Here is a 12670-nt window from a genome sequence, read left to right on the forward strand (position 1 = left end):
CAGGCTAGGCTCCCAGCCGCCTCGACACGGGGGCGGGGCCAGCTGGTGACGGCGCCGCGGAGCCGAGGTCAGCCCGCCCCCAGTCCCGGCTGGCCAATCAGCACCCTGGAAGCGGGGGTGTCGGGGCTCAAGCGTCAGAAGGACTCCGGGCGCAACCACTACGGTGGTGTAATCAGGGTCCCGGGGAGTTGCTAACATCACAATGGATCGTGCTGTTGGGCCAGTTAGGGCGGGAGGGGAGCTGATGACAAAGGGTTATCTCGCCGGGTCCTCTAAACGGGGGCTTTCTTAGCTGGCTGGCCAGCCTCTTTGGGAGCTTGGGTCAACATTTTAGAAACACAGAAGAGCCGCATTTTCAGCAAACGTAGTCAGTTTTTGTAGAGCTTTAAATATAACGATATTTTTCGCTGCAAGCATGTTATTCACTGGTGAGAAAACAGAACCAAAGATGGCAGAGCTGGGATAGTTCTAAGAAGCATTGTATCCTGGCTACATTTATCGGTCACATCTTGTTTGTGCGTGGATATATGTGGGCTCTTTCTCTCTCTTGTTAGAGCATTAGCTCTAATTGTATGTCCCTCGCAGTTCCTGGTCCGTGGTGAATATCCCAAAGGAATACTTAGTGCAGAGGCCCAGAGAAGTTCCTTGTTTAGGGCGGGGCGCGGGGACTGGGATGAGGAAGCGTCTCCAAATCCACACCAGCTGCTGGAGGTCTAGGCAACCTGGGCTCCGGGCACTTTCCGGCGTTCAAAATTCAGCTGTGGTCCACGGGCGCCTCCTAGTGGCAAAAGAAAAGCTATTAGATGGGTTAGTCACTGTCACCCTTGAACAAAGAAGGGACGTGTATAGAGATGGATGGACCCAGCTTATCTCTGAGTGGAGTATGCCAGGGTGGTTGTCAATCACCTTCTTCATTGTGGTGGCTCCATAGAAGCTTCTCTGATACCATCAGGCACAAATTCCCCAGGCTGCCCTCTTCCTCCCTAGCTACTTTGATATTTCTTTCACTGAATTTTTTTGGTTTCCCAGCCATTTCAGAAGAGGCACTGACTGTCCTTGCAATTTTAATACAATTCATGATTTCTCCCACCTAATTCTATCTACCTCTCCCCTTCCTTCCTCCCCTTGGTCATTTCCAGTTTCTCTCTACACCTAGACTTTTAAAACACGTATAGGGACCTCCTCACCCATTTCTAAAAGAGCTTTCACTCATCGTCACTATTATTGTTTTCTATCTTGGGTTCCTTGCCTGTGTTCCAGGCCGGACTTCTTTGCAAAAGGAGTCTGAACCTGTGATGCCCACCTTCATACACTGTGTTTTGGGTTCTGCCCACCTCTCCCAATTCCCCAAATTTTCTGAGCTCATCAAAACTAATGTCCTTTTAACAGTTTTCACCCTTCTAAAGCTTTCATTTTGTTCACTATCCATTTTCTCCCCTGTGTTTTTATGCTGTTCCTTCTCATTGTTGAGCATGGTTCCATCTCCTTCCTCCCATCTATTTTCCTACCCTTATCTATCCCCTTTGATCTCACCTCCCCTTATAGGCAACCATTCTGATAAGCTTAATGTGTATTATGCTTGTGTTCTTGCCAGACATTTCTTTTCAGTGTGCATTTGCTTTATCCATTTTAAAAAATGTTTTATTGTGGAAATTTTCAAAAAAGTCATATACAGAGAATGTCATGATAAACTTTTATGGACCCTTTACCCAGCATTGGCAGTTATCAACATTCTGCTGACCTTATTTATTCCCTGTACTTTTTTTTGGCTGGAGGCTTCTTTCTTTCTTTCTTTTCTTTTCTTTTCTTTTCTTTCTTCTTTCTTCTTTTTTTTTTCTTTTTTTATTTGTCAGAGAGAGCACTAGCAGGGGGAGAGGCAGGCAGGAGAAGCCTGCTCCCCATGATCTGAGCTGAAGGCAGGCACTTAACCGACTGAGCCACCCAGGAGCCCCAACTGGAGTTTTTAAAAGCAAATCCCAGGCATAATGTCATTTCACCTATGAGGACTTCACCATCTACCTCTAATTAAAACATCAGGACTATGCTAATATTATCTAATCTATATTAAAATTTCCCCTAGATTGTTGCATATGTGTCATTTTGCAGTTTTTAAAAAAGATTTTATTTGATAGAGCATAAGCAAGGGGAGTGGCAGAGGGAGAGGGAAGAAGCCGACTCCTGGCTGGGCAGGGAGACCAATGTAGGGCTCAATTCCAGGACCCGGAGGTTATGACCTGAGCCAAAGGCGGACGCTTAACTGACCAAACCACTCAAGTGACCCTGTAGTTGGTTTCTTCTAATGCGGATCTAAACAAGGTTCATTGATTTCTTATAGGGGTAAATTATCTAAATGTTTATGCAAATTGTGTTGCATGGCTCATTGTTTTAGTTTTTTCACTAAGCACCTGTGTTGCTGTGTGTTCTCTTACCACTGGGTAAACTCCCTACTGTGCAACCACCATATTTTCCCTATCTGACTCTACGTATAGGAGACTCATGTTGCCTCCAACTCCCCACCACTATAAACAAATTTTAAATGCCATTAAAAGCATCAACAAATTGTTGATGTTACAATTAACATCGTTAATTATATGTGCCCTACTGGATCCCTGTGAGAAACAGGGGTGGGGAGTGCATATAAATCCAGAGTGGAATTGCTAGGTTGCTGGGTCATAGGGTATACGTGGAACTAACTTTAAGTAGTGCCAGATTATTCTCTGGAGAAACCGTACCCTCCCACCCACAGCACGTGAGGGGTTCTCTATATCAATGATTCTGCCACTGTTGGATGCTGTCCAGTTTTCTAATTTCTATGAGTCTAATAGGTATAAAGTGATGCAGCGCTATTGCTTTAAGGATCTCTTCTGTGAATTTCCTGTTCATATCTTTTGTCATCTTTCTTAGTAGGTTGCAATCTCCTCTTTGTTGTTGATTTGCAGGATTTTCTTGTATATTCTACACATGGATCTTTTACTGGTTTCAAATATTTTGTCATTCCACTAAATTATTAACTTTGTCCATGGTGTCCTTCATTGGAAGAGAAATCCTTTTTTATGGAATCTAATATTTGTCTTAAAGTTTGTGCTTTTTCAGTTTTGTATAAGATAACCATTTCTACACCCCTGAGTGACAAATATATTCTCCTACATTTTCCTCTATTAACAGTCATGTTTTTACTGTTCACATTTAGGTCTGTAGTCAGTTTAAAGCACTGCCATCCTGGGGCACTTGGCTAGCTCAGTAGATGGAACATGTGACTCTCAATCTTGGGGTTGCGAGTTTGATCCCCACACCGGGTATAGAGATGTTAAGAAGATAAACAAAAGCAGTGCTGTCCAAACAGAAATATAAAAGGTCATCATCTATGTAATTTAAAATTTCCCAGTAAAGACATTTAAAAAGTAAAATGAAACAGCTAAAGTTCATTTTAATACTTTCAAAACCCAATAAAGCTAAAATATTTCAACATAAAATCAATATAAAAAGTATTAATAAAATATTTTGAATTCTTTTTCTCCTTTTCAGTTTTTTTTTTTTTAAGATTTTATTTATTCATGAAAGACACAGAGAGAGGCAGAAACGCAGGCAGAGGGAGAAGCAGGCTCCCCCCGCAAGGAGCCTGATGCAGGACCCGATCCCAGATTCCGGAATCATGCCCTGAGCCAAAGGCAGACGCTCAACCGCTGAGCCATCCTGTCCTCTTCAGTTTTTGAAGTTGGTGAGCATTTCACACTTAAAGCACTCTTCACTTTGGACTGGCCACATTTCAAGTGCTTAGTAGCCACATATGGCTCATGGCTACTGCCATGGACAGTGCAGATCTAGAGTTCACCCTCAGAGGCAGTGTTTGGTAGGAAGGCAGATACATATTTGTCCAAATAATCTAAGTTTAGCTGTCCATATGTCTCATTACTGTGGTAACTGTGTATATTGTATTTTTGTGCTCTAATCTATCTTGTATCCCTCGCTGCTCTATTTCATTAAGTTTCTTTCTGGAACTTTTCTTCCACTCATATCTGAAGGTGTCTCTCAAGATTTATTTCCTGATCTTATTTCTATTTATCTTTTCTGTCTTGCCACCTAGATGATGCTCAAACCACATCTTCATGACTTCCCCATTCACAGTACAGAGATTGCATCCTGCTAGACTGTATTTTGCTGCCCTATTTTCATTCAACTTTTACATGTTAAAACGAGCAGTTCTTCATTAATTTCTTACTCCCATATACACTGCCTTTCTAAAATTTCCCATTATTGCTTCCCTTCCTAACTTCTATGCTTGCCACATTGGAGTTGTAAATACCCTGTTTCCCTGAGGACTCTAAAATGTATGACTTTTTCTTCCTTCACACAGTGGAGATTTTACAGTTGTACCTGAGAGGAACAAGGGAAGGTTGTAGTGCTGATGTATTATTCCATTTAGTCCCACAACAGATTGTTCCAGTTAACATTTGTCCAACATGTTTACCATAGAACACTTCTAAATTTGCTTTTCTTAAGAGAAAGAGAATTATTCTGTGGGCTGTTTGGTCTACCAGATCTCATGTTTGGAGACCATTCTGGGGCTGTGTTGTGCTACTCCCAGGCATGCACATACCTGACCCTGTCTTAGTCATGGCTGATGATGGTCAGGGGTCTACTCAGCCAGGGCTCTTGGCCAATTATACTAAGGATAGGGCTGCTTAGGGAGGGATTGAGGAGGTGGGTAAAATAGGTGATGCAGATTAAGGTGTGCTCCTAAGGAGCACTGGGTGATGTATGGAAGTGTTGAATCACTATATTGTATGCCTAAAACTAATATAACACTGTGTGCTAACTATACTGGAATTGAAAGCAAAAAAATTACAGATAGGGCTGTTTCTCTGGAAAGATCTTCTCTGAGCCCTGAAATGGTTGGTCGTGTATTTATGGGAAACAATGAAAGAACAAAGATTTTCTTGTAGGAGACCACCAAGGCAATACCTTGATGTTTCCAATTGCCAAGCCAGAGAAAAGGGAGAAAGCTACCTACCCCTTTTTTATACTTCACCAGATCTAGAATATATTCTGTTGTGTTTGTGTGTGTTTATACACTTTGGATGTACCTTGTGGCTTCCCAGGTGATGCCATCCTATTGGTCGGTGGATCGGAGACCTTGCAACTTAACTGACCTCTGTCTGAACCCCCCTGATCCTCTCTATTGGGGAGGAGACAGAAGATGGGGTCAGTAATCACCCCCATGCGCTCCCTCCCTCTCCACTGTTGGGCTGAGCAGCGGCTGAGACTTGCTTGTGGCTTGAATTATTGAATTATCTTTCATTTTTGAAAATGGTCAAGAGAGTCATGAGTAAAGAAAGTTGTGTACCAGGGAAGTAGTTGTTCACTGCCTTTTAACATGAACAGTGCTTTTTAACATCATCCTGACCCATGGTGAACTTCTTTGGTCTAAAAGGAGGCTTGTCCTCTGTCAGCCCAGCAAACTGGAGGTCATTATCATGGGGAAATGAGACCAGGGGTAGGGAGGCTCTCAAAATAATGTGGTTCTTTGAGGGCTTAGAGGCTGGAGGGGGAGGGAGGGTGCAGAGTGGAAACCTGACATACAGGAGGCCAGAGCCAGAGGCAAGAATGTGGGGATAGGCAGGGAGGCTTGTGGTCAGGAAAGCAAAAGACACCCAGAAGCAGTACGAGAAGCTGAGCTGTTTAATCACCTCCTTGGCCAGACTCAAGGCTGTGGCTGCCCCTGAACAACTCACACCTGGAAGCCACTGAGCATCGCTAGAGATGGAGTGGCCACTTGAGTCAGAGGATGAGTTAGCATGGGAAGGGGAAACTTGGGCATCTCTGACTGGGTCATCTGGCAGTCCTGCCCCCGGGTCCTGCTTCAGCTCTAAGAGGTTCCTGGCTGGTCCCCAGGGGCAAGGAACCAAAGGGCGTGCCCTGGCTGCGGGGAGAGAATGACCTGAGGCAGGGCAGCCATTCCCACATGGCCTATGTCGAGGTGCAGCGCTGTCCGCACCAGGGTGAGGGTTGGGGTGGAGGGCTCGGGGGGAGACAAAAGAAGTTGGGAGATGGGAGTGGAATTGGGGGTTGCCTGGGTCCCACCACCAGTCTGGAATTAAATAGCAGAAGAGGAGCATTGCCTTTGGGAACACTGACTTATCCCCCGAGACAGTTCCTGGTGATGGGCTGACCTTGGCAACAGACCCTAGCAGCAGGCAGTTGTCCTGCCAAGAGGGTGGTCCCTGTTGACAGTCCCTGGCAGTTTCCTGAATAGAGGGAAGAAGCTGGCCTGGGAGTCTTGCCCCCAACTACTTGCTCTTCTTGAAAAAGCTGAAGCGTTTTTCTCTCTCTCGTTCTCTGCCATCCTTGCTGCGAAGTACAACAGGCCCCTCAGCCCCGACCGGTGATACTGGGGGCATGGTCATGGCCCGGGTCATGCCCCGTGTGGCACTGGGCACCGCTGGCTCTTCAGGCTCTCCAGAGGCAGAGGACGCGGTGGCAATGGCAGCATTCACCACCCGCAGCCATGAGCTCATCTCTGCCTGCAGAGGGCACAGAGAGACAAGTGGTTAGCTTCATGGCAGCTGTACTGAAGCTGTACTGAAGCTGGAAAGCCTACGAGAACAGGCAGACAAGTGACTGGACTACTTCACCTCACTGGAGAAAAAGACACCTTTTAAGATGGGGAACAGGTTTTTATGTGGCTTTCACAAACATCCAGGTGACACATCGTGAGCTATCTGATCACGAAGAATGAAACACTTCATCAAGGAAAAAGGAGAGGAAAGAAAGTGAATCTGTGACTGGAATGTTCTGGGAATGGCACAGAGAAATGGGAGCGTAGGAGGAGAAGGGGCCAGCTCACCTCATCCTTGGCCTGGAATAAATATTCTTTTCCATCCTGTAAGCTGTTGGGAGAAAGAAAAACCTCAGGGCAGGGCTGAGAATCTGGAATGGCTATAGCAGAGCTGAGAGCTCAGTTATCACCCTGAGACCAGGCTGCAGAACATGCCGCTCCAGCCCTCGGTGCCAGACCAGACATGTCCTGCACATTCTTCAGATTCCCAAACCCTTCCTGTTTGGCTGCTGAGGACCATGGCGAGCTCACCCCCACCTCAGGCCACGCCTCCTGCTCTGGCTGCTCACTAGCAGGCTGGGGCAGGCCCCTGGAGGTCCCCCAGCAGCAGGGGGGTACCAGCACCCCACCTTCAGGTTTCCTACCCAGGATAATTTTTTTGCTGGATGTTGTCAGTGGTCAGGCCTGCATCTGGGAGCCCCAGCTCCCCTTACTGTAGATCCCAACCAGAACCCCTATACCTCTCCTTCATCTCTATCACTGGCCCCTCATGCCCAGCCCTCTAACTCTGTTCCCTCAGCTCCTAGCTCATGGCTCCCCCTACTTTGGGTCGCCTCCATCTCCCCTCCCATACCGAGGGCACCTTCCATTCCTACCCCAGCTTGAAGACATGTTTGCGCTTTCGATAATCAAAGGCGACGCTGCCTTGAGCCCTGGCCAGGCTGACAGGCACCTCTCCGTGGTATGGCACTCCCATGCTGGCTGCCTTTGAGTCCTTATAAAAGCCGAGGCTCCCACGCCGCAGGACGCAGTACACATTTTGCCAAGACCTGGGAGGGCCCATGGTGCCGGTGAGATGGGTGACTGGTATTTGAGGTGCCTGGAGCCCTGGGAGTACCTCGGGTGTCTGAGGCCTTCCAGGGCTGTTCCTGTTTCTGAGCTCGTCTTTTTTTTTTTTTTTTTTTTTTTTTTTTCTGAGCTCGTCTTTACCCGCTGCTGACCCTCACCTGAGGCCTACTCTTCTCCTGGGTCCTCCCCCTTTCCCAGAGGACCCTCCTCCTTACAGGGCACCTCTTCCCTGAGGTTCCAGGGAAGCTTCTTCAGAAGGCAGCAATGGGAGAGGCCACCAGTACTGTATGGCCAGGACCAGTACCTGTTGGCAGCTTTCTTGCCAAAGGCCTCCATCTCCTGTTTGCGACACAGCATCCCCTCCATCTGCTCCTGGGCTGAGAGCTCAGGGCCTCGGGGGGGCAAAGTGGCAACACGGGCTGACTCGGAGGACCTGCTCTGGGGCATCACAGGAGGGGCTGGGCCCCGCGTCCGGGTCTGCTTCTCTCCTCGTGGCCCATTGGCCTCGTCTCCTGTGCCAGACCCCTGTGGGGAAAGTGAGGAATGGTGTCAGTGTCACAGGAGAAGATGGGAGATCCCTAGCCTGAATGTCATAAAGCCAAAAGTCTAAAAGCTGGTTTTCCCACCCCCATGTTTCCTTTGGGCCCCTGCCCTCTCCTCTGCCTAGTATCACCACTACCTGGCTCCCACCCTCTTCATCCCTTCATCTCTGGGTGATTAACACCCACACCTCTGGGAGAAACTTACAGGTCCTTCTGGGAAGCTGCTCTGCTCAAGTCTCTGTTGTTCCAGCAGGGGCTACAAGGATAAGAAGCTGTAAGAAGATATGCAAGGTGGGAGCTAAGATTCTGATGGGGGTGCACAGGGGAGCAGGGGGCGACCTGTGGGGACTCGGCATCTGTGCAGACTCCATTAACACTGGCCTGCTGCGTGGGTGCTGGTGGCCGGGGGTGGGTTCTGGAACAGCAGAGAGAGAGACACAGAATGTTAGGCCCGGGATTGCTCAGACTCAGCCTCTTCCTCCTTCCCTGAGCGTCCCAGCTCTTACCTGTCCCAGGTGGCATCAGGAGCTGTCTGGCTGTCCACCAGGTCCCCTTCAGGCTGACGGGCTGTGGGCTCTGGAGCAGGGGGCTGTTTCCTCCGTTCTTCCTCCTCCTTCTTTCTTTTCCGTTCTTGCTCCTGCTCCTCCAGCTGTCAAAACATTCTGGGATCAGAGCATAGAAGGTCTCATTTAAGAGGACCAGGGCACTGGGGAAAGCTGAAATGCCTCAGCTCTAGCCTGATGAAATACAAAGGATGGAAAATATAATTCCAAAAGAAGGTGGGGATTTAGAGGCAATGAAGGAGATAGTGTCTCTTAGTGTCACCCAGGGCGGGTGGGGGGACTGATGGCTCCTGAAGCTGCAGTGACAATGGGTACTCTTGGCCCACATCTGGGAGATGTTGGCGCAGAGGGAAGAGAAGACACATCTTCTTCAAGCAGGAGTACCGGCCTGGGCAGTGGGAGGGAGCAGGCAGTCCTGCGGTCCTGTAGCCCTCACCGCTGTGAGCTTCTCCAGTGCGCTGAAACGCTCCTCCCAGGCCACTGCTGACTTCTGGAAGGCCTCATGCCGCTTGATGAGGCTCTCAACTTCATCGACTGTGCAACCCAGCTCAGCACTTCGCACCAGTGGCTCTTGGCTGCACAGCCAGGCCTCTGCCATACCTGCGTCTCTCCCAAATACAAGCACTTCCAAAACTGCAGGGGTTCGGGAGGGGTCACAGAGAAATGGCAGGTCAGAGCATCAGCAGGGCACTGTAGCCACAGTCCTTCAAGAACAGAGACATGGAGGAAGCTACTGCCCCAGAGCAGGAGCACAGGGCAGAGCCAGGCAGTGCCAAGGGTGGGCAACCTTGAGTTCCATGCCCAGGCTTCTTGGTCTTATGTACTCTGGAAACTCCAGTGTATGAGACCCCCAGCCCCTTCTCCCGAGGCCTGGTGCCCACAGCCAGCTCCCTGGCCCCCAGGGCAGCTCACCAAGCTGGAGCCAGTCCATCTTTTCCTGCCACTTGTCTGCTGTCTCCTGGCGCCGGGCCTGCAGCTGAGACAGCTTCTCTGAGATCTGGGGGGCAGAGACGTGAGTTAGCACCCAGTGGGACCTTTCCAGGGTCCCTGGAGGACTCACACAAGGAACTGGTGACTTCTGATTTCAGGAGGCAGATGGTTCTGGAGAAGAGTTGGAATGGGGAAATCCCTGAACAGCACTGAGGGGGAAGAGGTTTCTACAAAGGAAGAAAGAAAGGAAGGAGGGAGACTCATCCTCCCCTGTGAGGATGGCCTGGCTGTACCCACACCTCACCCACCTCCTCAGCTGCATAGTGGCTCCTGGCAAGCAGCCCCTGCCCCATGTCGATGCATGAGGAGAAGCGGTCGGCCCTGGCCTCTATCTCTGCCTTGATGCCTTGATGATTCTTGATGACCAGGTCTGCGGAGGACACATCCCTGGGGGGACAGAGACCATATTACTGCTGCTCACAACCCTGCCCCAGCCACCAGCCACCAGTCCACAACCCTTGGAGGCTGCTGAGCACCATAGGCCTCACCGGGGCCGCTCCTGAGCATCCATCTGCAGGTTCACCCCATCCATCCACAGCATCAGCTCCCGAACAGCCTTGAAGAAGCGGAACTTGTCCGTGGTGTCCAGTAGCAGCTGGCGGCGGGCAGCAGAGCTTCCTTGAAGCTGGGTCCAGGCCTCGGCCACAGCCTGCATGTGGCGGCCGATCTCCTCAGCCTTGTCTCCAGCATAGGCCTTCTGGAGTCGGTGGCCATCATCCTGTACCTGCTGGACCTGCGGGGCCCCAGCTCAGAGTGAGGTACAGCTGGGGGGACTCCGAGGAGCTGGAGTCTCCCCAGTCCTGGTCTCTGTTCTCTACCTCCTGTCGGTTTCATCCATCAGAGAAGCAGGAGGCAGAGCAGAGGGTGGGGTGCTGGGAAAAATGAAGGCTGGTGGCTAGCCTAAGCCTTGTCATACCCTTCCCAGCTAGGTCTCAACACGGGGCCTGCAGAGTCTAGGGGAGCAAGCCTTTAAAGGGACTACTGGCCAGTTGAGCTTTCAGAGGACTGTCCAGGATACACAAGACCTCAAAGACTGCTGGAATGAGATTTTCAGCCAAGAAGGGGTAGTGGCTGATTGGGTTTAAATGATTGGAGGAAGAATCTACAACTGCTCAGTGTAGGTCTAGAGCTAAGCTGGGTGGGACCGCAGGCAGATTTTAGTACAATATGAAGACTCTAGTCATTGGGACCATCTGGAAATGTAGGGGGCCCTCGAGAAGTCTGGTCACTAAAGGTGTGGATGCTGTGGCTGGATATTCCTTGGCCAGAGATGTCACCCTGGAACCATTCTAACCTCATTCCTGAGTGTCCCTCCAGGATGGCATCCTCCTAGCATTTCTGAGTGCTCCCCCAAACTGTTTTCCGCAAAGTCTCCCCCTAGCCAGCCCCCATACCACCGTCTGTGGGTCAGACCTGGGCACTGAGGGCCTGGATGTCGTGCTCGAAGGCGCAGTGTCGGCGCTGCAGGGCTTCGGCCGCGTTGAGGTCCCTGCCGGTCCCGTCTGGAAGTTGCTGCTGTTTGTGCTGCACCCGTGCCAGGGCTTGGCGGGCCCCGTGCAGGAAGCGCTGCAGCTCATGTGCTGCTGCCAGCACCTGACCCCGAGTGTCTAGCAGCTCAAGCAGATCTGCCCAGGCCTCATTGAGACTGTCCTTCCATTCAGCCACAGTGGCCCGGGCGGCATGGCCCCCAGCAATGAGACCGTTGGCCAGGGCGTTGGCACCATCCACGCGCTCCTGACCGATGGTACTCGTGTCCCGGGAAAACTCTCGGAATTTGTCCCGGAGCATCTGGAGGAGGAAACAGTCACATGGACTGGATGGTGCTGTGATGCCGATGGATGTGGTCCCTGCCTGATGGGGGAGTCTTCTTGCCCCAGACCGAGAAGCCACTTCTCTCCCTGGGCCATGTGGGCCAAAACAGGTTTCTTCTGCAGAGCAACTGGCTTCCATTTACCCCAGATGTGACTGATGCCCCCGGCCCCTGGCCAAAACACTGGTCTTCAGACAAGGATACCCTAACTGTGGTTCATATATCTACACGAATAATGACAGTCCAAGCCCCCAAACTGTGCAAGGAAACCTTAAGTTCCCTGTGTTGGAAAAGAATGATTGGAAATTTTCTTTTTGCCCACGTCTCCGAGCAGCCCCATGACCTCCTTTCTGCACAGTTGTTCAAATACCCAAGGACAGCTCCTGCTCAGCCTGCTTTTGTGCCCCCCCTTGCTGGGGCCCTGGCCTCCCACTAGGTCCCCTACTCCTCCCAGAGCTGCTCTGCCCCTGGCGTCCACCCCACACTCACGGTCACGTGCTCGTAGTCCTGGCCCAGCTCATGGGATGCTGCCACCACCTCACGCTCCTGGATCCACTGCTCCAGGTCGTCTAGCTCGCGTCGGAGCTGGCACAGCCGCAGGTGCTCCTGCAGGCGCTCCCGCCGCTCTCCAGCCAGCTCTTTGAGGCTGGCATATAGCTTGTCCACTTGGGCTTGGCGGATCGAAATCCGTGTGCTGCAGGAGCAGGGGAGGTACCACAGGACTTAGGATGCCGTGCTGGGATCCCTAGCCTATTCCATAGAGTCCTGCCCCTCGGGCCCCCCAACTACTTGCCAGGTCTCTGCCTCTCCAGCTCTCTAGACATCTGTGTACACGTGTTGTACCAAAGGCTCCACAGTCCCTGCACCACCCCAGAACCGGCTCCCATCTCCCCCAGGGGCTGTTCCACTCTCTGTTGCCTACTATATTCACCTCTCTGGGTGGTTGTGGTCAATCATGTCTTGGCTGCTGACTGCCAGCTGGTGGATGGTCTGAGCATAGTCAGCCAGGGCTTGCTCCAGCACCTGATGCTTCTTTACCTCTGCTTGGGCGCTGAGCTCATCCTGGGGATGACAGTGGGCATTGGGCAGTAGGGCAGGGGTGGGGTGGGGGAGCAGCAGCCACACAGCCTGAGCTCTGCCC

General features: G+C 51.0%; 1 protein-coding gene across 4 annotated transcripts in view; it reads right to left on the minus strand.

Annotated features, from left to right (window-relative positions):
- Nucleotides 1-5661: 5661 nt before the first annotated feature.
- SPTBN2 (spectrin beta, non-erythrocytic 2) overlaps nucleotides 5662-12670 on the minus strand; it is a 38522-nt gene continuing 31513 nt past the window's right edge. For all 4 annotated transcript variants that reach the window (XM_072790059.1, XM_072790060.1, XM_072790057.1 and 1 more), the window contains 14 exons: nucleotides 12461-12591; nucleotides 12019-12223; nucleotides 11133-11507; nucleotides 10208-10452; nucleotides 9968-10106; nucleotides 9642-9726; nucleotides 9166-9362; nucleotides 8673-8815; nucleotides 8506-8581; nucleotides 8372-8422; nucleotides 7929-8149; nucleotides 7432-7605; nucleotides 6845-6887; nucleotides 5662-6521 (listed from right to left, as the gene is read on the minus strand). In XM_072790059.1, coding sequence (XP_072646160.1) covers nucleotides 6288-6521; nucleotides 6845-6887; nucleotides 7432-7605; nucleotides 7929-8149; nucleotides 8372-8422; nucleotides 8506-8581; nucleotides 8673-8815; nucleotides 9166-9362; nucleotides 9642-9726; nucleotides 9968-10106; nucleotides 10208-10452; nucleotides 11133-11507; nucleotides 12019-12223; nucleotides 12461-12591 — 2319 coding nt within the window. In that variant the 3' untranslated portion in view covers nucleotides 5662-6287. The remainder of the gene's footprint in view (nucleotides 6522-6844; nucleotides 6888-7431; nucleotides 7606-7928; nucleotides 8150-8371; nucleotides 8423-8505; nucleotides 8582-8672; nucleotides 8816-9165; nucleotides 9363-9641; nucleotides 9727-9967; nucleotides 10107-10207; nucleotides 10453-11132; nucleotides 11508-12018; nucleotides 12224-12460; nucleotides 12592-12670) is intronic.

The sequence above is a fragment of the Canis lupus genome, chromosome 21 (genome assembly GCF_048164855.1).
Source record: "Canis lupus baileyi chromosome 21, mCanLup2.hap1, whole genome shotgun sequence".
Taxonomy (NCBI): domain Eukaryota; kingdom Metazoa; phylum Chordata; class Mammalia; order Carnivora; family Canidae; genus Canis; species Canis lupus.